The sequence below is a fragment of the Salvelinus alpinus genome, chromosome 24 (assembly GCF_045679555.1).
Source record: "Salvelinus alpinus chromosome 24, SLU_Salpinus.1, whole genome shotgun sequence".
Classification (NCBI taxonomy): Eukaryota; Metazoa; Chordata; class Actinopteri; order Salmoniformes; family Salmonidae; genus Salvelinus; species Salvelinus alpinus.
Window position 1 is genome coordinate 3,873,057 of NC_092109.1, and position 26,204 is coordinate 3,899,260.

Sequence of the window (26,204 nt, forward strand, 5' to 3'; positions counted from 1 at the left end):
GTATCTGCTCTGTGGCAGTGTGAGAGGGTCTTCCTCTTTGTTCTTAGCTGTGTGTGTGTGTATCTGCTCTGTGGCAGTGTGAGAGGGTCTTCCTCTTTGTTCTTAGCTGTGTGTGTGTGTATCTGCTCTGTGGCAGTGTGAGAGGGTCTTCCTCTTTGTTCTTAGCTGTGTGTGTGTGTGTGTGTGTGTGTGTGTGTGTATCTGCTCTGTGGCAGTGTGAGAGGGTCTTCCTCTTTGTTCTTAGCTGTGTGTGTGTGTGTGTGTGTGTGTGTGTGTGTGTGTGTGTGTGTGTGTGTGTGTGTGTGTGTGTGTGTATCTGCTCTGTGGCAGTGTGAGAGGGTCTTCCTCTTTGTTCTTAGCTGTGTGTATCTGCTCTGTGGCAGTGTGAGAGGGTCTTCCTCTTTGTTCTTAGCTGTGTGTGTGTGTATCTGCTCTGTGGCAGTGTGAGAGGGTCTTCCTCTTTGTTCTTAGCTGTGTGTGTGTGTGTGTGTGTGTGTGTGTGTGTATCTGCTCTGTGGCAGTGTGAGAGGGTCTTCCTCTTTGTTCTTAGCTGTGTGTGTGTGTGTGTGTGTGTGTGTGTGTGTGTGTGTGTGTGCTGTGTGTGTGTTGTGTGTGTGTGTGTGTGTGTGTGTGTGTGTGTGTGTGTGTGTGTGTGTATCTGCTCTGTGGCAGTGTGAGAGGGTCTTCCTCTTTGTTCTTAGCTGTGTGTGTGTGTATCTGCTCTGTGGCAGTGTGAGAGGGTCTTCCTCTTTGTTCTTAGCTGTGTGTGTGTGTGTGTGTGTGTGTGTGTATCTTCTCTGTGGCCGTGTGAGAGGGTCTTCCTCTTTGTTCTTAGCTGTGTGTGTGTGTGTGTGTGTGTGTGTGTGTGTGTGTGTGTGTGTGTGTGTGTGTGTGTGTGTGTGTGTGTGTGTGTGTGTGTGTGTGTGTGTGTGTGTGTGTGTGTATCTGCTCTGTGGCAGTGTGAGAGGGTCTTCCTCTTTGTTCTTAGCTGTGTGTATCTGCTCTGTGGCAGTGTGAGAGGGTCTTCCTCTTTGTTCTTAGCTGTGTGTGTGTGTATCTGCTCTGTGGCAGTGTGAGAGGGTCTTCCTCTTTGTTCTTAGCTGTGTGTGTGTGTGTGTATCTGCTCTGTGGCAGTGTGAGAGGGTCTTCCTCTTTGTTCTTAGCTGTGTGTGTGTGTGTGTGTGTGTGTGTGTGTGTGTGTGTGTGTGTGTGTGTGTGTGTGTGTGTGTGTGTGTGTGTGTGTGTGTGTATCTGCTCTGTGGCAGTGTGAGAGGGTCTTCCTCTTTGTTCTTAGCTGTGTGTGTATCTGCTCTGTGGCAGTGTGAGAGGGTCTTCCTCTTTGTTCTTAGCTGTGTGTGTGTGTATCTGCTCTGTGGCAGTGTGAGAGGGTCTTCCTCTTTGTTCTTAGCTGTGTGTGTGTGTGTGTGTATCTGCTCTGTGGCAGTGTGAGAGGGTCTTCCTCTTTGTTCTTAGCTGTGTGTATCTGCTCTGTGCAGTGTGAGAGGGTCTTCCTCTTTGTTCTTAGCTGTGTGTGTGTCTGCTCTGTGGCAGTGTGAGAGGGTCTTCCTCTTTGTTCTTAGCTGTGTGTGTGTGTGTATCTGCTCTGTGGCAGTGTGAGAGGGTCTTCCTCTTTGTTCTTAGCTGTGTGTGTGTGTGTGTGTGTGTGTGTGTGTGTGTGTGTGTGTGTGTGTGTGTGTGTGTGTCTGCTCTGTGGCAGTGTGAGAGGGTCTTCCTCTTTGTTCTTAGCTGTGTGTGTATCTGCTCTGTGGCAGTGTGAGAGGGTCTTCCTCTTTGTTCTTAGCTGTGTGTATCTGCTCTGTGGCAGTGTGAGAGGGTCTTCCTCTTTGTTCTTAGCTGTGTGTGTGTGTATCTGCTCTGTGGCAGTGTGAGAGGGTCTTCCTCTTTGTTCTTAGCTGTGTGTGTGTGTGTGCACTCTGATGTTGTTTTTTCTTTCAATCTTTTCTATCCTGAACTTCCTCAGTCTTAAGTGCCTGTTTCTTCTCTCTGCAGAGATGACAGTCTTCAGTACTTTGTCACTGTCTCGATCTGTTCCTTACTAGCAGGCTGCTCTTTGGTTTTGTCTGTTTTTCCTCTCTTCCTCTCATTCTTCTGTCCCTCTCTGCCTGTGTCTCGCTCTCCTGTTGTAATAGTCATGTGCTTTTCAGGTACATCTGTTTGATATCCATTCTGTGAACTTAGCCAAGTCACAGACATACACTCAGACAGACCGAATAGAGAAGGGAATGTTACAATAAAGACACTCACTGACTCCACACAGTTCACATTACACTGAGCCCACTTCACATTACACCCACATTACACTGAGCAAACAGTTCACATTACACTGAGCCAACTTCACATTACACTGAGCCCACTTCACATTACACTGAGCCCACTTCACATTACACTGAGCACACAGTTTACATTACACTGAGCCCACAGTTTACATTACACTGAGCCCACAGTTTACATTACACTGAGCCCACTTCACATTACACTGAGCCCACAGTTTACATTACACTGAGCCCACAGTTTACATTACACTGAGCCCACTTCACATTCTACTGAGCCCACAGTTTACATTACACTGAGCCCACTTCACATTACACTGAGCCCACAGTTTACATTACACTGAGCCCACCATTTACATTACACTGAGCCCACAGTTTACATTACACTGAGGACACAGTTCACATTACACTGAGGACACAGTTCACATTACACTGAGGACACAGTTCACATTACACTGAGGACACAGTTCACATTACACTGACACAGTTCACATTACACTGAGCCCACAGTTTACATTACACTGCGCCCACAGTTTACATTACACTGAGCCCACTTCACATTACACTGAGCACACAGTTTACATTACACTGAGCCCCCAGTTTACATTACACCGAGCCCACAGTTTACATTACACCGAGCCCACAGTTTACATTACACCGAGCCCACAGTTTACATTACACCGAGCCCACAGTTTACATTACACCGAGCCCACAGTTTACATTACACTGAGCCCACAGTTTACATTACACTGAGCCCACAGTTTACATTACACTGAGCCCACTTCACATTACACTGAGCCCACAGTTTACATTACACTGAGCCCACAGTTTACATTACACTGAGCACACAGTTTACATTACACTGAGCACACAGTTTACATTACACTGAGCACACAGTTTACATTACACTGAGCACACAGTTTACATTACACTGAGCCCATAGTTTACATTACACTGAGCCCACAGTTTACATTGCACTGAGCACACAGTTTACATTGCACTGAGCCCACAGTTTACATTGCACTGAGACCACAGTTTACATTACACTGAGCCCACTTCACATTACACTGAGCCCACAGTTTACATTACACTGAGCCCACAGTTTACATTACACTGAGCACACAGTTTACATTACACTGAGCCCACAGTTTACATTACACTGAGCCCACAGTTTACATTACACCCAGCCCACAGTTTACATTACACCCAGCCCACAGTTTACATTACACCCAGCCCACAGTTTACATTACACCCAGCACACAGTTTACATTACACCCAGCACACAGTTTACATTACACCCAGCACACAGTTTACATTACACCCAGCACACAGTTTACATTACACTGAGCCCACTTCACATTACACTGAGCACACAGTTTACATTATACTGAGCCCACAGTTTACATTATACTGAGCCCACAGTTTACATTACACTGAGCCCACAGTTTACATTACACTGAGCCCACAGTTTACATTACACTGAGCCCATTTCACATTACACTGAGCCCACAGTTTACATTACACTGAGCCCACAGTTTACATTACACTGAGCACACAGTTTACATTACACTGAGGACACAGTTCACATTACACTGAGGACACAGTTCACATTACACTGAGCACACAGTTTACATTACACTGAGCCCATAGTTTACATAACACTGAGCCCACAGTTTACATTGCACTGAGCCCACAGTTTACATTACACTGAGCCCACAGTTTACATTGCACTGAGCCCACAGTTTACATTACACTGAGCCCACAGTTTACATTACACTGAGCCCACAGTTTACATTACACTGAGCCCACAGTTTACATTACACTGAGCACACAGTTTACATTACACCCAGCACACAGTTTACATTACACCCAGCACACAGTTTACATTACACCCAGCACACAGTTTACATTATACTGAGCCCACAGTTTACATTACACTGAGCACACAGTTTACATTACACTGAGCCCACAGTTTACATTACACTGAGCCCACCGTTTACATTACACTGAGCACACAGTTTACATTACACTGAGCCCACAGTTTACATTACACTGAGCCCACAGTTTACATTACACTGAGCCCACAGTTTACATTACACTGAGCACACAGTTTACATTACACTGAGCCCACAGTTTACATTACACTGAGCCCACAGTTTACATTACACCCAGCCCACAGTTTACATTACACCCAGCCCACAGTTTACATTACACCCAGCCCACAGTTTACATTACACCCAGCACACAGTTTACATTACACCCAGCACACAGTTTACATTACACCCAGCACACAGTTTACATTACACCCAGCACACAGTTTACATTACACTGAGCCCACTTCACATTACACTGAGCACACAGTTTACATTATACTGAGCCCACAGTTTACATTATACTGAGCCCACAGTTTACATTACACTGAGCCCACAGTTTACATTACACTGAGCCCACAGTTTACATTACACTGAGCCCATTTCACATTACACTGAGCCCACAGTTTACATTACACTGAGCCCACAGTTTACATTACACTGAGCACACAGTTTACATTACACTGAGGACACAGTTCACATTACACTGAGGACACAGTTCACATTACACTGAGCACACAGTTTACATTACACTGAGCCCATAGTTTACATAACACTGAGCCCACAGTTTACATTGCACTGAGCCCACAGTTTACATTACACTGAGCCCACAGTTTACATTGCACTGAGCCCACAGTTTACATTACACTGAGCCCACAGTTTACATTACACTGAGCCCACAGTTTACATTACACTGAGCCCACAGTTTACATTACACTGAGCACACAGTTTACATTACACCCAGCACACAGTTTACATTACACCCAGCACACAGTTTACATTACACCCAGCACACAGTTTACATTATACTGAGCCCACAGTTTACATTACACTGAGCACACAGTTTACATTACACTGAGCCCACAGTTTACATTACACTGAGCCCACCGTTTACATTACACTGAGCACACAGTTTACATTACACTGAGCCCACAGTTTACATTACACTGAGCCCACAGTTTACATTACACTGAGCCCACAGTTTACATTACACTGAGCCCACAGTTTACATTACACTGGGCCCACAGTTTACATTACACTGAGCCCACAGTTTACATTACACTGAGCCCACAGTTTATATTGCACTGAGCCCACAGTTTACATTGCACTGAGCCCACAGTTTACATTGCACTGAGCCCACAGTTTACATTGCACCGAGCCCACAGTTTACATTACACCGAGCACACCGTTTACATTACACTGAGCCCACTTTAGAGATCGTTTCCATTGTACCGTGACTGTTAGATAAAAACCACATAAGATCCCCACTTCCTTGGATTTCTATCACACACCCAAAGTAAGTCACACACAGCCTGGTGCCAGATCCCTTGACCGTATAATTTTATTCATTATGATCTGAAAGACAAAACGGATCCTAGACACTTTATAAATGTGGGCCCAGTCTGAGTCACACAGAGGAATTCCTAGCTAAGTCATCTCCCTCATTGAGGATGCAGCTTCCTGTCCTGTCTTGATCTTAGTGTCTGACATAGCGCTTTTTTGGCCACACAGACAAGAGCCCCCAGAGATTGAACGTGGCCGACCAGAGGCTGCTGGACGCCAGTCAGCTGTTCAAGAGGAAACAGGGAAAGGGCACCGTGGACGTGTGGTGGCTCTTTGACGACGGTGGTGAGTTTGGCCCTCCAGACCACCAAGGGGGTGTTTTCTGGATACTTTGTGCCTATTGGTTGCTGTTACAGAGCAACTTGGTTGTAGTTGGAAGTTTGACAAACACTGTATTGAGGACAGTCAATTCAGGAAGAATTCAGCACTCAGAACTAGAATATCTCTTTGGTTGAGAATATTACTGGTTACGAATATCACCAGTGGGTAACATATGCAACGAGAGTAACATGCCGCTGAGAAATTAGAAAAATATACATTGGACAAGAGACTAACATTGTACCAACATGAGTGGAGTAGGCACAGCAGCCATCAGTAAGAAGAGACTGGTGTTGCCGCATTGCACCAAGCACAGAGTAGTGACTGACTGTGTCTCTGTAATGTGACTGTGCCAGGCCTTACCCTGCTCATCCCCTACTTGCTCACCAACAAGAAGAAGTGGAAGGACTGCAAGATCCGCGTCTTCATCGGAGGCAAGATCAACAGGATCGACCACGACCGCAGAGCGTGAGTGACCTTCTATTCACTACAGATCTGTATTGCTTTCTATGCGCTGTAGATCTATACTGCCAATGAGAATGTATTGAAAGTATACTACATGACCAAGAGTATGTGGACACCTGCTCATCGAACATCTCATTACAAAATTATGGGCATTAATATAGAGCTGGTCCCCCCTTTGCTGCTGTAACAGCCTCCACTCTTCTGGGAAGGCTTTCCACTAGATGCTGGAACATTGGTGCAGGGACTTGCTTCCATTCAGCCGCAAGAGCATTAGTGAAGTTGGGCACTGATGTTGGGCGATTAGGCCTGGCTCGCAGTCGGCTTTCCAATTCATCCCAAAGGTGTTCGATGGAGTTGAGGTCAGAGCTTTGTGCAGGCCAGTCAAGTTCTTCCACACCGATCTTGACAAACCATTTCTGTATGGACCTCGCTTTGTGCACGGGGGCATTGTCATTCTGAAACAGGAAAGGGCCTTCCCCAAACTGTTGCCACAAAGTTGGTAGCACAGAATTGTCTAGAATGTCATTGTATGCTGTAGCGTTAAGATTTCCCTTCACTGGAACTAAGGGGCCTAGCCCGAACCATGAAAAACCGCCCTAGAACATTATTCCTTCTCCACCAAACTTTACAGTTGGCACTATGCATTCGGGCAGGTAGCGTTCTCCTGGCTTCCGCCAAACCCATATTCGTCCATCGGACTGCAAGATGGTAATGTGTGATTCATCACTCCAGAGAAGTGAGTCCAATCGCGGCGCACTTTACACCACTCCAGCCGACACTTGGCATTGCGTGTGGTGATCTTAGGCTTGTTTGCAGCTGCTCGGCCATGGAAACCCATTTCATAAAGCTCCCAACGAAGAGTTCTGCTGACGTTGCTTCGAGGTAATTTGGAACACTGTAGTAAGTGTTGCAACCGAGGACAGACAATTTTTACGTGCTTCAGCACTCGGTGGTCCCGTTCTGTGAACTTGTGTCTCCTACCACTTCGCGGCTGAGCCGTTGTTGCTTCTAGACGTTTCCACTTCACAATAACAGCACTTACAGTTGACCAGGGCAGCTCTAGCAGGGCAGCAATTTGATGAACTGACTTGGTGGAATCCTATGATGGTGCCACGTTGAAAGTCACTGAGCTCTTCAGTAAGGGCATTCTACTGCCAATGTTTCTCTATGGAGATTGCATGGCTGTGTGCTCAATTTAATACACCTGTCAGCAACAGGTGTGGCTGAAATAGCCAAATTAACTCATTTGAAGGGGTGTCCACATACTTTGTGTGTGTGTGTATGTATACATTTAAACACAGTTTTTCACAATTCCTGGCATTTAATCCTTGTAAAAATCCCCTGTTTTACGTCAGTTAGGATCACCACTTTATTTTAAGAATGTGAAATATCAGAATAATAGTAGAGAGTGATTTATTTCAGCTTTTATATCTTTCATCACATTCCCAGTGGGTCAAAAGTTTACATACACTCAATTAGTATTTGGTAGCATTGCCTTTAAATTGTTTAACTTGGGTCAAAATGTTCAGGTAGCCTTCCACAAGCATCCCACAATAAGTTGGGTGAATTTTGGCCCATTACTCCTGACAAAGCTGGTGTAACTGAGTCAGGTTTGTAGGCCTCCTTGTTTGCACACGCTTTTTCAGTTCTACCCACACATTTTCCATAGGATTGAGGTCAGGGCTTTGTGATGGCCACTCCAATACCTTAACTTTATTGTCCTTAAGCCATTTTGCCACAACTTTGGAATATGTATGTGTATATACAAGTCGGAAATGTACATACACTTTACATACAACCCATCTGGGTTGCAAATCAAATCAATCACACTGCCCTAACCCATCTGGACAAGAGGAATACCTATGTAAGAATGCTGTTCATCGACTACAGCTCAGCATTTAACACCATAGTACCCTCCAAACTCGTCATTAAGCTCGAGACCCTGGGTCTCGACCCCGCCCTGTGCAACTGGGTCCTGGACTTTCTGACGGGACGCCCCCAGGTGGTGAGGGTAGGAAACAACATCTCCATCCCGCTGATCCTCAACACTGGGGCACCACAAGGGTGCGTTCTCAGCCCTCTCCTGTACTCCCTGTTCACCCATGACTGCTTGGCAATGCACACCTCCAACTCAATCATCAAGTTTGCAGACGACACTACAGTGGTCGGCTTGATTACCAACAGTGACGAGACGGCCTACAGGGAGGAGGTGAGGGCCCCCGGAGTGTGGGGTCAGGAAAATAACCTCACACTCAACGTCAACAAAATAAAGGAGATGATCGTGGACAGGAAACAGCAGAGGGAGCACCCCCCTATCCACATCGATGGGACAGTAGTGGAGAAGGTGTAAAGTTTTAAGTTCCTCAGCGTACACATCACGGACAAACTGAAATGGTCCACGCACACAGACAATGTGGGGAAGGCGCAACAGCGCCTCTTCAACCTCAGGAGGCTGAAGAAATTTGGCTTGTCACCAAAAACACTCACAAACTTTTACAGATGCACAATCGAGAGCATCCTGTCGGGCTGTATCACCGCTTGGTACGGCAACTGCTCCGCCCACAACCGTAAGGCTCTCCAGAGGGTAGTGAGGTCTGCACAACGCATCACTGGGAGCAAATGAATTACCTGCCCTCCAGGACACCTACACCACCCGATGTCACAGGAAGGCCAAAAACATCATCAAGGACAACATCCACCCGAGCCACTGCCTGTTCACCTCGCTATCATCCAGAAGGCGAGGTCAGTACAGGTGCATCAAAGCTGGGACCGAGAGACTGAAAAACAGCTTCTATCTCAAGGCCATCAGACTGTTAAACAGCCATCACTAACATTGAGTGGCTCCTGCCAACATACTGACTCAAATCTCTAGCCACTTTAATAATTAAAAATTGGTTGTAATAAATGTATCACTAGTCACTTTAAACAATGTCACTTTATATAATGTTTACATACCCTACATTACTCATCTCATAGGTATATACTGTACTCTATACCATCTACTGCGTCTTGCCTATGCCGTTCGGCCATCCATATATTTATATGTACATATTCTTATTCATTCCTTTACACTTGTGTGTAAAAGGTAGTTGTTGTGGAATTGTTAGATTACTTGTTAGATATTACTGCATGGTCGGAACTAGAAGCAAAAGCATTTCGCTACACTCGCATTAATATCTGCTAACCATGTGTATGTGACCAAAAGAATTTGATTTGATTTGACTTACGTTGGAGTCATTAAAACTCATTTTTCAACCACGCCAAAACTAAAGTTTGTTAACAACAAATTTGTGGAAAGTTGGTTAGGAGATCTACTTTGAGCATGACAAGTAATTTTCCAACGATTGTTTACAGACAGATTATTTCACTTATAATTCACTGTATCACAATTCTAGTGGGTCAGAAGTTTAAATACACCAAGTTGACTGCCTTTAAACAGCGTTGAAAATTACATCATGGATTTAGAAGCTTCTGATAGGCTAATTGACATAATTTGAGTCAATTTGAGGTATACCTGTGTATTTCAAGACCTACCTTCAAACTCAGTGCCTCTTTGCTTGACATCATGGGAAAATCAGCCAAGACCTCAGAAAAATAATTGTAGTGTGGTTCATCCTTGGGAACAATTTCCAAACGCCTGAAGGTACCACGTTCATCTGTACAAACAATGGTACGCAAGTATAAGCACCATGGGACCACGCAGCTGTCATACCGCTCAGGAAGGAGATGCGTTCTGTCTCCTAGAGATGAACGTACTTTGGTGCAAAAAGTGCAAATCAATCCCAGAACAACAGCAAAGGACCTTGTGAAGATGCTGGAGGAAACAGGTACAAAAGTATCTATATCCACAGTAAAACAAATCCTATATCGACATAACCTGAAAGGCCGCTCAGCAAGGAAGAAGCCACTGCTCCAAAACCGCCATAAGAAATACAGACTACGGTTTGCAACTGCACATGGGGACAAAGATCGTACTTTTTGGAGAAATGTCCTCTGGTCTGATGAAACAAAAATACCCCTGTCTGTACATTATGCCCATTCACTCTACTTCTATTCTGACATTTCACATTCTTAAAATAAAGGGGTGATCCTAACTGACCTAATATTTTTACAAGGATTAAATGTCAGGAATTGTGAAAAACTTTAAATGTATTTGGTATGTATGTAAACTTCCGACTTCAACTGTATATATGTGTGTGTATATATATGTGTGTGTGTATATCTGTGTGTGTGTGTGTGTGTGTGTGTATATATATACTGTATAAAATACACATATGTACTGTTCAAAAGTTTGGGGTCACATAGAAATGTCCTTGTTTTTTAAAGAATATCTACATAGGTGTACAGACCCCCAAATGGGCGTCCCCCCCACAAGTATAAGCAACCATCACTCCGGTGTTCCAATAGCACGTTGTGTTAGCTAATCTACGTTTATAATTTTAAAAGGCTAATTGCAACTCTGCCTTGAAGTCCAGCATCCCGGAGTCGCCTCTTCACTGTTGATGTTGAGACTGGCGTTTTGCGGTACTATTTAATGAAGCTGCCAGTTAAGGACTTGTGAGGCGTCTGTTTCTCAAACTAGACACTAATGTACTTATCTTCTTTCTCAGTTGTGCACAGTGGCCTCCCACTCCTCTTTCTATTCTGGTTAGAGCCAGTTTGCAATGTTCTGTGAAGGGAGTAGAACACAGCGTTGTCCGAGACCTTCAGTTTCTTGGCAATTTCTTGCATGGAATAGCTTTCATTTCTCAGAACAAGAATAGACTGACGTAAGTCGCTCTGGATAAGAGCGTCTGCTAAATGACTTAAATGTAAATGTAAATGTAGAAGAAAGTTATTTGTTTCTGGTAATTTTGAGCCTGTAATCGAACCCACAAATGCTGATGCTCCAGATACTCAACTAGTGTAAAGAAGGCCAGTTTTATTGTTTGTTTAATCACAGAGCCCCACCGATCCATCACGACTGGTCTGCCAACGTAATTCCGTCCGTTGTGCCCTCAGCCGGCCTTTGCCGGATGTCGGTGAAGATGCTTCTGCTAGCCCCGGCCTGCTATCTTTATGTACGCCGTGTCTCCCGCTTGCTAGCATAGTAACGACTACCTAACGACTTCCCTGTTTCATCTATTGCTGTTCACTGGACCCTATGATCATCTGGCTACATAGCTGATACCAGCTGGACTATTCATTAATCACGGTACTCCATTTTGTTTATTTTGTTGATCTGTCGGTCCCAGCCTTGAACTCAGGCCCTGTGTGTAGTTAACTGACCCCATCCGCCCATTCATCGCCATTTTACCTGTTGTTGTTGTTGTCTTAGCTGATTAGCTGCTGTTGTCTTACGCATTGTTGTCTTAGCTAGCTCTTCCAATCAACATCTGTGATTGCTTTATGACTCGCTTTATGTCTCTCTCTAATGTCAATATGCCTTGTATACTGTTGTTTAGGGTAGTTATCATCGTTTTATTTTTGTTGCGGAGCCCCTAGCCCCACCTCCCACACATGCGGTGACCTCACCTAGCATAACTAGTGCCTCCAGAGATGCAACCTCTCATCGTCACTCAATGCCTGGGTTTACCGCCACTGTACCCGCACCCTACCATACCCATGTCTGTACATTATGCCCTAAATCTACTGCAGAGATGGCCTGCAAAGTTCTGTCATACTTTCCAGATATATGCCCAAACAGTTCGAGCTTCTAATTTTAAAAATGAATCTCTCCAGAAATAAGTCTCTCACTGTTGCCGCCTGTTATAGACCCCCCTCAGCTCCCAGCTGTGCCCTGGACACCATATGTGAATTGATTGCCCCCATCTATCTTCAGAGTTTGTTCTGCTAGGTGACCTAAACTGGGATATGCTTAACACCCCGGCCGTCCTACAATCTAAGCTAGATACCCTCAATCTCACACAAATTATCAAGGAACCTACCCGGTACAACCCTAAATCTGTAAACATAGGCACCCTCATAGATAATATCCTAACCAACTTGCCCTCCAAATACACCTCTGCTGTTTTCAATCAGGATCTCAGCGATCACTGCCTCATTGCCTGCATCCGTAATGAGTCCATGGTCAAACGACCACCCCTCATCACTGTCAAACGCTCCCTAAAACACTTCTGCGAACAGGCCTTTCTAATCGACCTGGACCGGGTATCCTGGAAGGATATTGACCTCATCCATCCCGTCAGTAGAGGATGCCTGGTTGTTCTTTAAATGTAATTTCCTCACCATCTTAAATAAGCATGCCCCTTTCAAAAAAATGTAGAACTAAGAACAGATATAGCCCTTAGTTCACTCCAGACCTGACTGCCCTCGACCAGCACAAAAATATCCTGTGGTGTACTGCACTAGCATCGAATAGTCCCAGCGATATGCAACTTTTCAGGGAAGTCAGGAACCAATACGCAATGGCTAGCTTTTTCAAACAGAAATTTGCATCCTGCAGCTCTAACTCCAAAAAGTTCTGGGACACTGTAAAGTCCATGGCGAATAAGAGCACCTCCTCCCAGCTGCCCACTGCACTGAGGCTAGGAAACAATGTCACCACTGATAAATCCACGATAAACGAGAATTTCAATAAGCATTTCTCTACGGCTGGCCATGCTTTCCTCCTGGCTACCCCAACCCCGGCCAACAGCTCTGCACCCCCCGCAGCTACTTCCCAAGCCTCCCCAGCTTCTCCTTCACCCAAATCCAGATAGCAGATGTTATGAAAGAGCTGCAAAACCTGGACCCGTACAAATCAGCTGGGCTAGACAATCTGGGCCCTCTAAAATTATCCGCCGCCATTTTTGCAACCCCTATTACTAGTCTGTTCGACCTCTCGTCTCGTCCAAGATTCCTAAAGATTGGAAAGCTGCCATGGTCATCCCCCTCTTCAAAGGGGGTGACACTCTAGACCCAAGCTTACAGACCTATATCCATCCTGCCCTGCCTTTCCAAAGTCTTCGAAAGCCAAGTTAACAAACAGATCACTGACCATTTCAAATCCCACCGTACCTTCTCCGCTGTGCAATCCGGTTTCCGAGCTGGATCCAGGTGCACCTCAGCCACATTCAAGGTACTAAACGATATCATAACCGTCATCGATAAAAGACAGTACTCTGCAGCCGTCTTCATCAACCTGGCCAAGGCTTTCGACTCTGTCAATCACCGTATTCTTATCGGCAGACTCAACAGTCTTGGTTTCTCAAATGACTGCCTCGCCTGGTTCACCAACTACTTCTCAGATAGAGTTCAGTGTGTCAAATCGGAGGGCCTGTTGTCCGGACCTCTGGCAGTCTCTATAGGGGTACCACAGGGTTCAATTCTCGGGCTGACCCTTTTATCTGTATTTATCAATGATGTCGCTCTTGCTGCGGGTTATTCCTTGATCCACCTCTACGCAGACGACACCATTCTGTATACATCTGGCCCTTCTTGGACACTCTGTTAACAAACCTCCAAACGAGCTTCAATGCCATACAACTCTCCTTCCGTGGCCTCCAACTGCTCTTAAACGCTAGTAAAACGAAGTTCATGCTCTTCAACCGATCGTTGCCCGCACCCACCTGCCTGACTACCATCACTACTCTGGACAGTTCTGACTTAGAATATGTGGACAACTACAAATGCCTAGGTGTTTGGCTAGACTGTAACCTCTCCTTCCAGACTCATATTAAGCATCTCCAATCCAAATTAAATCTAGAACCGGCTTCCTATTTCGCAACAAAGCCTCCTTTACTCACGCCACCAAACATACCCTCGTAATACTGACTATCCTACCGATCCTCAACTTTGGCGATGTATTTTACAAAATAGCCTCCAACACTCGACTCAGCAAACTGGATGCAGTCTATCACAGTGCCATCCGTTTTGTCACCAAAGCCCCATATACCACCCACCACTGCGACCTGTATGCTCTCGTTGGCTGGCCCTCGCTACATATTCGTCGCCAGACCCACTGGCTCCAGGTCATCTATAAGTCTTTGCTAGGTATAGCTCTGCCTTATCTCAGCTCAGTGGTCACCATAACAGCACCCACCCTTGGCACGCGCTCCAGCAGGTATATCTCACTGGTCAACCCCAAAGCCAACACCCCCTTTGGCCGCCTTTCCTTCCAGTTCTCTGCTGCCAATGACTGGAACGACTTGCAAAAATCGCTCAAGTTGGAGACTTATATCTCCCTCACTAACTTTAAGCATCAGCTATCTGAGCAACTCACAGATCACTGCACCTGTATACAGCCCATCTGTAAATAGCCCATCCAACTACCTACCTCATCCCCATATTGTTTTTATTTACTTTTTTTTGCTCTTTTGCACACCAGTATTTCTACTTGCACATCATCATCTGCGCATCTATAACTCCAGTGTTAATTTGCTAAATTGTAATTACTTCGCTACTATGGCCTATTTATTGCCTTACCTCCTTACTCCTTTTGTACACACTGTATATAGATTTTTGTATTATTGACTGTACGTTTGTTTATCCTATGTGTAACTATGTTGTTTTTTGTCGCACTGCTTTGCTTTATCTTGGTCAAGTCGCAGTTGTAAATGAGAACTTGTTCTCAACTGGCCTACCTGGTTAAATAAAGGTAAAATAAAAAAAATCTGAACAGTTTCCAACTGTGCTAACATAATTGCAAAATTGGTTTTGTAATGATCAAGTAGCCTTTTAAAATTCTAAACTTGGATTAGCTAACACAACGTGCCATTGGAACCCAGGAGTGATGGTTGCTGATAATGGGCCTCTGTAGATATTTCATTTAAAAAATCTGCCGTTTCCAGTCACAACAGTCATTTACAACATTAACAATGTCTACAGTGTATTTCTGATCAATTTGATGTTATTTTAATGGACAAAAACAAGGACATTACTAAGTGACCCTAAGCTTTTGAACAATAATGTCTATATATAGTGTACATTGTAATACTATATGCGTTTTCCTCTTCCATTTTTTTACATTCCATATTGAGTAATACATTTTTATATTCGCTTACATCCTAGATTTAGGTCTGTCTGGCAAATTCCCTCAAACCCCTAATACCTCCAATGCTAAATAAGATCAGTGTGTTACAGGTTCAAGGGATGAGCTTGCTCTGCTCTTAGCTGCCCGTCAGAGCCCTATGCTACATTGCCTTCCAAAAATACAGCTTAGTCACTGACTGGCACAGGTACGGCCCTTACAGGATTAAACCCACGTTATTCCACCACCACATTAAATCTGCATGTTTTTCTATATAACAATTTGTTATATTTGCTTCACAGAAGCAGGTTAGGGTTTCCGTTGTTCTTTCTCCCACTCATCTGTCTTCTTTCTCTTTTCTCTCTGTGTTGTTGTGGCGGCAGTGTTATTGTCCAACACAAATGTCCTGACCCTCACTCTCATTGTCCCCCACAGCTGCCTCCTGCCTCCTTTTGTTGGCTAGAATGAGCACTGGCAACCCAGGCCTTCCATTTTAGAGTATGTGTGTGTGTGTGTGTCACAAGCCATATTAGCCTTGCTAATTTAAAATAGCGTTTCAGTATTGGCAAACTATATTTTTGGACCTCGTTTGTTCTATACTTGGACCTCATTGTTGCAATAATATCCCATCCAAACTCTCGGCATGTAATTGAGGATTCAAGTATCCCTTTGATATGAAAGTCATTGTATATAAAAGTTGCTGTGCTTACTCGGACATGACATGTTTGGAGTCGCTGAAGATGTTTTGAGGAGAAGTTATCCCTGTCTTTTGATTGCATTTTTATTTTTTTTTTACTTAGGGAAATGAGTGTCATAAAGAGAAAGCCTCTTAACAGCCACCACAGCTTTTTTTCTCCTAAATATCTGGAAAATATTGATTTCAGCTCGCACCTGTTCACTATGCTACTTCAAACAGTAGCAATCCTTTCAAATGGCTTCTTGATGCCCTCAGTGGCTTGTGCGGTCTCTCTAAAGCAGTTTTCATGCCACTTTACATCCAAGAGCTTTGGTGTTATGTGTTGTTACATTTTCTCCTCAGGATGGCCACCCTGCTCAGCAAGTTCAGGATAGACTTCTCCGACATCAACGTACTGGGAGACATCAACACCAAGCCCAAGAAAGAGAAGTATGTGGTTTTTCTCTCAAGATTGATTCTCCCTCACATGACAGTTCTGAGGTTGTCGGGCGGGTTGGGGTTCTAAATTGAAATGTCAAGGCAAAAAGCCAAGGCCTCCCGAGTGGCGCAGCAGTCTAAGGCATCACAGTGCTTGAGGCATCACTACAGACCCGGGTTTTTATCCCAGGCTGTCTCACAACCGGCCGTGACCGGGAGTCCCATAGGGCGGTGCACAATTGGCCCAGGGTCGCCCGGGTTAGGGAATTGAACACTTATGGGAGATTCTGGAGCAGTGCCCGCAACTGCGTTTTCCACCACCATTAACAAAACACCAAATTTATTTATTAGGACACCCATTCGCCGCTGCGAAAGCGTCAGCTGCTCTTCCCGTGGTCCACATGAAACATGACATCGTACAGAACATTATTAGTCAAGGACTGAAATACATACATTTTAAACATCACACACAGCCGACATATTAGTACACACACACAATGTCTAAGTCTAATACATAGCACAGTGCAAATTACAATGCAACATATATCAAATGGCTCTCTCTTAATGGCTCTCCCTTTGTGCAGTAATGTGTTATTTTTTGGACCTGGGAACTGAAGAGGCTACTGGCTTGCATGTCTTGTACCGATGAGTGTCTGAACTGTGTGCCAACTGCTTGAACAGACAGTTCGGTACCTTCAAAACATCAGTACCTTGCACAAAGAACAATAGTTATGCAGTCAATCTTTCCTCAACTTTGAGCCAGGCGAGACTGACACTTTCCCTCCGTGTACATCTAAGTGTGATATGTGCTGCTTTGTTCTGGACCAACTGCAATTTACCTAGGTCCTTTTTTGCCGCACATGACCACACAGCTGGGCAGTAGTCCAAGTGTGACAACTCGGGCATGTAGGACCTGTCTGGTCGACTGAGATGGCAAGACAGCAGAACAACGCCCTATCATGGACAGACCTCTTCCCATTTTAGCAACCATTGAGTCTATATGTTTTAACCATGACAGCTTGCTATCGAGAGTTACACCCAGCAGTTTACTCTCCTCAAATGTCTCAATAGCCACAATATTCAATATTAGATCTAAACTGTGAGGCAGATGAACCTGTAGCCATATTATTTCCACATCATCTGACATGAGATTATCTCTCAGCCTAAAAGGAATGACTCTGGACATACAGTGCCTTGCAAAAGTATTCATCCCCTTTGCATTTTTCCTATTTGTTGCATTACAACCTGTAATTTAGATAGATTTTTATTTGGATTTCATGTAATGGACATACACAAAATATTCCAAATTGGTGAAGTGAAATGAAAAAAAAATACTTGATTCAAAAAATTCAACAAAAAAAAGAATGGAAAAGTGGTGCGTGCATATGTATTCACCCCTAAATAAGATCTGGTGCAACCAATTACATCCAGAAGTCAGATAATTTGTTAAATAAAGTCCACCTGTGTGCGATATAAGTGTCACATGATCTGTCACGTTTTCAGTATATATACACCTGTTCTGAAAGGCCCCAGAGTCTGCAACACCACTAAGCAAGCGGCACCATGAAGACCAAGGAGCTCTCCAAACAGGTCAGGGACAAAGTTGTGGAGAAGTACAGATCAGTGTTGGGTTATAAAATAATATCCAAAACTTTGAACATCCCACGGAGCACCATTAAAACCATAATGGAAAGAATATGGTTCCACAACAAACCTGCCATGAGAGCCGCCCACCAAAACTCACGGACCAGGCATGGAGGGCATTAATCAGAGAGGCAACAAAGAGACCAAAGATAACCCTGAAGGAGCTGCAAAGCTCCACAGCGGAGATTGGAGTATCTGTCCATAGGACAGACCACAAGCCGTACACTCCACAGAGCTGGGCTTTACGGAAGAGTGACCAGAAAAAAAGCCATTGCTTTCAGAATTGAATACAGGGAAAGTCTTGAGGGAAACCGGTTTGTCTTCCAGAGATTTGAGACTGGTTCACCTTCCAGCAGGACAATGACCCTAAGCATACTGCTTAAGCAACACTCGAGTAGTTTAATGGGAAACATTTAAATGTCTTGGAATGGCCTAGTCAAAGCCCAGACCTCAATCCAATTGAGAATATGTGATATGACTTAAAGATTGCTGTACACCAGCGGAACGCATCCAACTTGAAGGAGCTGGTGCAGTTTTACCTTGAAGAATTGGCAAAAATGAAAGTGGCTAGATGTGCTAAGAGACATACCCCAAGAGACTTGCAGCTGTAGGTGGCTCTACAAATTATTGACTTAGGGGGGTGAATAGTTATGCACGTGTATTACTTTAATCCGTCCCCTCGCCCCAACCCGGGCGCGAACCAGGGACCCTCTGCACACATCAACAACAGTCACCCACGAAGCGTCATTACCCATCGCTCCACAAAAGCCGCGGCAAGGGGAACCACTACTTCAATTCAAGGTCTCAAAGCGAGTGACGTAACCGATTGAAACGCTATTAGCGCGCACCACCGCTAACAAGCTAGCCATTTCACATCCGTTACACACGCACAAGTTCATTTTTCTTTTCTTGTTTGTTTCACAATAAAAAATATTTTGCATCTTCAAAGTGGTAGGGATGTTGTGTAAATCAAATGATACAAACCCCCCCAAAAATCCATTATAATTCCAGGTTGTAAGGCAACAAAATAGGAAAAAATGCCAAGGGGGGGTGAATACTTTCGCAAGCCACTGTACATTTACATTTCTATCTTTCCAATACAGTGAATTACGAAAGTATTCAGACCCCTTCACTTTTTCCAAATGTTACGTTACAGCCTTACTCTAAAAGGGATTCAACTTTGTTTTATCAATCTACATACGATACCCCATAATAACAAAGAAAAAAAAATGTATTTACATTTTTTGCCAATGTGTTGAAAATAAAACATTTAAATATCACATTTACATAAGTATTCAGACCCTTTACTCAGTACTTTGTTGAAGCACCTTTGGCAGCAGTTACAGCCTCGAGTCTACTTGGGTATGACGCTACAAGCTTGGCACACCTGTATTTGGAGTTTCTCCCATTCTTCTCTGCAGATCCTCTCAAACTCTGTCAGGTTGGATGGGGAGCGTCGCTTCATCATTATGGAGTATTGTGTGTTTGATTGAGGGGGAATTGTTTTTAATCAATTTTACAATACGTCTAATGTAACAATGTGGAAAAAGTGAAGTGGTCTGAATATTTTCCGAATGCACTGTATATTCTATTGCATCAAATGAATTATCTAAGTGTGTTTCAGAGATGGCCTGAATGGTTTCTGATAATACATTTCATGAACCTTGTTTCTCAGGCTACATACTAAACTCAGCAAAAAAATAAACATCCTCTCACTGTCAACTGTGTTTATTTTCAGCAAACTTAACATGTGTAAATATTTGTATGAACATAACAAGATTCAACAACTGCGACATAAACTGAACAAGTTCCACAGACATTGAATAATGTGTCCCTAAACAAAGGGGAGGGGGTCAAAATAAGTAACAGTCAGTATCTTATGTGGCCACCAGCTGCATTAAGTAATGCAGTGCATCTCCTTCTCATGGACTGCACCAGATGTGCCAGTTCTTGCTGTGAGATGTTACTCCACTCTTCCACCAAGGCACCTGCAAGTTCCCGGACATTTCTGGGGGGAATGGCCCTATCCCTCACCCTCCGATCCAACAGGTCCCAGACGTGCTCAATGGGATTGAGATATGGGCTCTTCGCTGGCCATGGCAGAACACTGACATTCCTGTCTTGCAGGAAATCACGCACAGAACGAGCAGTATGGCTGGGGGCATTGTCATGCTGGAGGGTCATGTCAGGATGAGCCTGCAGGAAGGGTACCACATGAGGGAGGAGGATGTCTTCCCTGTAACGCACAGCGTTGAGATTGCCTGCAATGACAACAAGCTCAGTCCGGTGATGCTGTGACACACCGCCCCAGACCATGACGGACCCTCCACCTCCAAATTGATCCCGCTCCAGAGTACAGGCCTCAGTGTAACACTCATTTCTTCGACGATGAACGCGTATCCGACCATCACCCCTGGTGAGACAAAACCGCAACTCGTCAGTGAGGAGCACTTTTTGCCAGTCCTGTCTGGTCCAGCGACGGTAGGTTTGTGCCCGTAGGCGATGTTGTTGCCGGTGATGTCTGGTGAGGACCTGCCTTACAACAGGCCTACAAGCCCTCAGTCCAGCCTCTCTCAGCCTATTGCGGACAGTCTGAGCACTGATGGAGGGATTGTGCGTTCCTGGTGTAACTCAGGCAGTTGTTGTTGCCATCCTGTACCTGTCCTGTAGGTGTGATGTTCGAATGTACCGATCCTGTGCAGGTGTTACACGTGGTCTGCCACTGCGAGGATGATCAGCTGTCCGTGCTGTCTCCCTGTAGCGCTGTCTTAGGCATGTCACAGCACGGACATTGCAATTTATTGCCCTGGCCACATCTGCAGTCCTCATGCCTCCTTGCAGCATGCCTAAGGCACGTTCACGCAGACTATGGTGGTTGTGATGGAATCCGATGGAGAAGGAAGAAGAACAGAACGGGCCTGCCTCGGGGAGGAGGTGTGCTTCGACTCATGCCAGCCTGACTCACCGCACATGTAGCAGTGGATGGCGTCGGAATCCTCGGGGAGATGGAGGGCCCAAGACCTTTTTTCCTTTGGTCAGGGATTGGCTGAGCTGAGGAGGGTGCCCGTAGACGGCTGCATTCTGTTGGTGTACTCCCAGGATCAGAGCTGACTCCCAGGGCCAGTATGTCCGCCTCCAGCCGGGAAAAGCTGTTTAATAACTGAATCTGATCTACTAGGATATATGGAGGACAACCAGACTGTCTCCCACCCGACCTCCTTCACATTGCCGGTGTCTCCCACTGGCCGCCGAGTTAAGCTTACCATCTATCCAGTGGTTTGGAGCAGGTCAGTACTGCCAGACTCATCGACCCCCCTTGGCTGTAGGAGGCATTCAGAACTGACATTCTGTGTGCCTGGGCTGCATCCAAGTACTTAGAAAGCACATCTTGTTTTTCCGCAGTTGAGGTAGCAGCCGGAGAATCTCTTCCCTAAGCTGTTTGACGATGATACATTTGGAACAGACAAAGAATACATTTTTATTTTAGTTCCATCTTATCCTGCTCTTGCGTTGAGATGATCTCAGACCTAGCGCATTTGAACCCAGATGTAGACACGAATACCACTCCTGTTTTGACTCTAACACTGCAAGCGTTATCTTGCTCTCTTAGCATGATGGCTAACTATTGTGTTTTTTTAGCAGGAATCCGGGACGCAAACTTGCGTTCCCAGCTATCTGAACTTCCAATGGTTAAATATGTTGTTGTTGACATGATTAAAAATGATTTCATGAAAACAACAGACCGAGTGTAGACCGCTCTGATGACGGCTGTTGCGTGATGACCTATGCCCTCACATAGCATTGGGTTGAACTTTGACACCTTCAATAATCATGACAGTGTTGGCTCTTGGGGGGGTGTGACTCAATATTAGGAAGGTGTTCCTAATGTTTGGTATACTGTGCGTGTGTACTAAAGTTTCTAACTAATCATTTACTAACCTTTAAACCCCTATGGTTGTGCAGTGTTACTGCTTTTGAAGAGATGATCGAGCCGTACCGGCTGAAGGAGGACGACATGGAGCAGGATACGGCGGAGGCACAGAAGGCCAGCGAGCCCTGGAGGATAACCGACAACGAGCTGGAGCTCTACAGGGCCAAGGTAAATCTAACCACTCTAGCCATCACCATATTACTTACTCCAGATCTGTGAACATGGAAGTGGTAAGGGGCTAGCTGTAGGATGCTGGGAGCCAAATAGAACCAGCCTATAAAACGTTTTGAAATGGGGTCCTCCAGAGTTGAGTATTGTGCCCAATGTCTGAGATATATGGGGATGAAAGTGCTCCCATATCTGCCTATCCTACAGCAAAGTGTGGCTGCTGCTTCAGATGGTAATCTCGACGAATGTGTATCCATTTTAACCTGTGTTTTTGTTTTGGTTCTTCTCAGACTAATCGTCAGATCAGACTGAACGAACTGCTGAAGGAACACTCAAGCACAGCTAACCTCATTGTCATGCAAGTAGATTTAAGAGCATGTCTTTTTTTGTGTGGTGTGTGTGCACGCAGAAGTATTGAGGCCTTGTGTCTGGGGCCGGCAGGTAGCCTAGCAGGTTAAGAGCATTGGGCCGGTAAACGAAAGGTCACTGGTTTGAATCCCCGAGCCGAATAGGTGAAAAATCTTTCAATGTGCCCTTGAGCAAGGTACTTAACCCAAATTGTTCCTGTAAGTTGCTCTGGATAAGAGCATCTGCTAAGTGACTAAAATGTCAATTGTAATAACAGCCGCTAAGTGAATCAGCTGGGTGCCCTGTAAACTGAGACGCCAGCTGCCCTCACACTCTCTCGCTCTCCTCTGTCACCCTCCTCGTCCCCTTTAGGTCTTCTCTCCTCTTTCTCTCCATTTCCCTGCCACTTCTCTTTCATCTTTTCTCTCTGTTGCTCTACCTTCTCTCTTTCTCAATCCACTCATCTTCTTTATTTACCTCTTCCTATTCTCCCCCTCTCCATTTTCCTACCATCGTCCTGCTTCTCATTTATTCTCCCTCTGCTTCCTCACTCATCCTTCCCTCTCTATGCATGGGCGCGCACACACAATACTCCACCCACACTCATTAAGTAGCGCTGTGGGTTAATTGCCCTTGCGTTGTCTCTTTCCACCACTGGCTTGGCTCTGCTTCGGTCCCTGCTGTCCTATCCTATTCACAACACCACAGCACTACTGCTCTCCTCACCTCCACCACTGATACTGAATGGGGCCAGAGAGCAATAGAAACACCCATTGTCCTCAGTGTCACTGGACCTCCATTTTGTGTCTCATTAATGGATGTGTAGAATAGGGTGTTTCAATGCTCTGTTAGTCAGTCATACAGCACTTTATTGAAGTATGCGTGTGGTATTGAGTTTGTGCTGTAGATATACGGGGCACGAGGGTGAGATTTGAAAGGATCCAAATGGATAGGGCTATTTCTGTCACTCATCACATCACACTCTCTCTCGATCTACAGGAGCATGCCCTTGGCCAGAAAGGGAGCGGTGTCCAGTGCTCTCTACATGTCCTGGCTGGAGACTCTGTCCAAGGATCTGCCTCCCCTCCTCCTGGTGCGCGGCAACCACCAGAGCGTCCTCACCTTCTACTCATAAACACACACATGCTGCCTTTGGGACCTCCCATCCCTATGCCAGCCCTAACTAAGACACGCACACATATTCTTCAATGAAGGTAGAAACAGTAGCAATTGATGATAATATTAATAATGATAAAGGATATGGTGTTGCTGTGGACATCCAGCCTCTTACACTACATGATCAAAAGTATGTGGACACCTGCTCGTCGAAAATCTCATTCCAAAATCATGGGCATGAACATAGAGTTGGTCCCCCCTTTGCTGCTATAACAGCCTCCAGTCTTCTGGGAAGACTTTACACTAGATGTTGGAACATTCCTGCGGGGACTTGCTTCCATTCAGCCACGAGCATTAGTGAGGTCGAGCACTGATGTTGGGCGATTAGGCCTGGCTCGCAGTCGGCATTCCAATTCATCCCAAAGGTGTGCGATGAGGTTGAGGTCAGAGCTCTTTGCAAGCCAGTCAAGTTCTTCCACTCCGATCTCGACAAACCATTTCTGTATGGACCTCGCTTTGTACACGGGGGCATTGTCATGCAGGAAAGGGCCTTTCCCCAAACTGTTGCCACAAAGTTGGAAGCACAGAATGTCATTGTATGCTATAGCAATAAGATGTCCCTTCACTGGAACTAAGGGGCCTAGCCCGAACCAGGAAACAGCCCCAGACCATTATTCCTCCTCCACCAAACTTACAGTTGGCAGGTAGCGTTCTCCTGGCATCAGCCAAACCCAGATTCGTCCGTGAGACTGCCAGATGGTGATTCATCACTCCAGAAAATACGTTCCCACTGCTCTAGAGTCTGCTCGGCCATGGAAACCAATTTCATAAAGCTCCCGACGAACAGTTATTGTGCTGTAGTTGCTTCCAGAGGCAGTTTGGAACTCGGTACTGAGTGTTGCAACTGAGGACATATGATTTTTACGCACTTCAGCACTGTGGCCTACCACTTCGCGGCTGAGCCGTTGTTGCTCCTAGACGTTTCCACTTCACAATAACAGCACTTACAGTTGACCTGGGCAGATCTAGCAAGGCAGAAATGTTACGAACTGACTTGTTGGAAAGATGGCATCCTATGACGGTCCCATGTTGAAAGTCACTGAGCTCTTCAGTAAAGCCATTCTACTGCCAATGTTTGTCTATGGAGATTGCATGGCAGAATCCACTAATTTTAAGGGGGTGTCCACATACTTTTGAATATAGTGTATGTGAAAGGGCAGTCGGTCAGTGAAGTCCCAACTACTCTTTTGAAACTGGAGAACACGTGGGGGTTATTTCCGGCACCCCTGGCTAACACATTCAACCTAACGCGAGAAAAGAAGTGCACAATTTAATTTACAAAGTTGATTTCCTCCCTGGCTTGAAAGCGCCCGTTCATGCTTCGAACTATTTTGTTATTACTATTCCGATTCTTCTTGATGTCATGTTAAGTTAAAGATCTTTTTCTTTTCTTTTTTCAATGCAGCAATAATGCCTCTCTTATTTTTCATTTTCTTGTGTTGGGAGAGAGTCATGTCGAATGCTTTGCAACACTTTTTATTGCCTTATGTATGTGCCTTCCAGTTGAAATCAATAATTAAACTATTTAATCGCTCTACCCAGATTGAACGGTATGAAAAATGTATAAGAGCTATTTTTATTGAGGATTTTTATGGTAGTGGATTGATTGTAGGAGGTTAGCAGAGAGTCTCCACTTGATGGCTTAAAAAGCTTTTCTCTGGTGTTTATTTTCCTCCTCCTTCCTCCATCCCTAAATTATTTCCTGTTTTTTTTTAATGGCCTCTGACTTTGTTTTCTATCTGTTTGTTTGTCTTCCTTTTAAGCTGTGTAAATGAAATAGTTTCTAGTGCAGTACCCTCTACTTAATACTAGAGTCAATCTGCTTCAATTCTGAAAGTTGATTGGATGATGTCGAAGAATTGTCTCGTAACAAAAAGCATCCGCGGGTCTAGAATTTGAAGTTCCAGGGTTCTTGTTTCCACACTGTGTCAGAAATTACTGCAGTTGGCTAGAATACGGCATAGCTTCTGATTAGCTTTGCCCTGCTGAAGAGCCAGTTGTCTCACAACAGCTGCTAACACAAACAAGTGTTTCAACCAAAAACAAGTTCTTAGTCCAAGTCTCCTTTCGACTCGAGTAGGTCCCCACGTTGAACTCTGTCACCATATTGGAATCTATCGGCTGAATCCTAACTTCAGATGCTCCAATTCTACTCAAACGTGTTTGCGGAATTCGTGTATCGATGTCCGTAGGAGACTTGAAAGTGAGTTACTTATCTTATATCTCAAGTTAGGACACGGCCCCTCGGGTTCCCCACATTGGAGTGACTCTACGAAGGAACTGGTCTAGCCCTTACAACCGCGAATTAAAACTTTGCCTTAATGCTAGAAGTAATGATTGTTGTCGTTGTCTTTCTCTTATAAGC

General features: G+C 45.0%; 1 protein-coding gene across 2 annotated transcripts in view; it reads left to right on the top strand.

Moving 5' to 3' along the window:
- Window positions 1–25,376, top strand: part of LOC139551717 (solute carrier family 12 member 2-like) — a 98,626-nt gene extending 73,250 nt beyond the window's left edge. For both annotated transcript variants that reach the window (XM_071362991.1, XM_071362993.1), the window contains 6 exons: window positions 5,894–6,010; window positions 6,400–6,511; window positions 16,498–16,584; window positions 22,180–22,315; window positions 22,606–22,673; window positions 23,663–25,376. In XM_071362991.1, coding sequence (XP_071219092.1) covers window positions 5,894–6,010; window positions 6,400–6,511; window positions 16,498–16,584; window positions 22,180–22,315; window positions 22,606–22,673; window positions 23,663–23,798 — 656 coding nt within the window. In that variant the 3' untranslated portion in view covers window positions 23,799–25,376. The remainder of the gene's footprint in view (window positions 1–5,893; window positions 6,011–6,399; window positions 6,512–16,497; window positions 16,585–22,179; window positions 22,316–22,605; window positions 22,674–23,662) is intronic.
- Window positions 25,377–26,204: the final 828 nt, after the last annotated feature.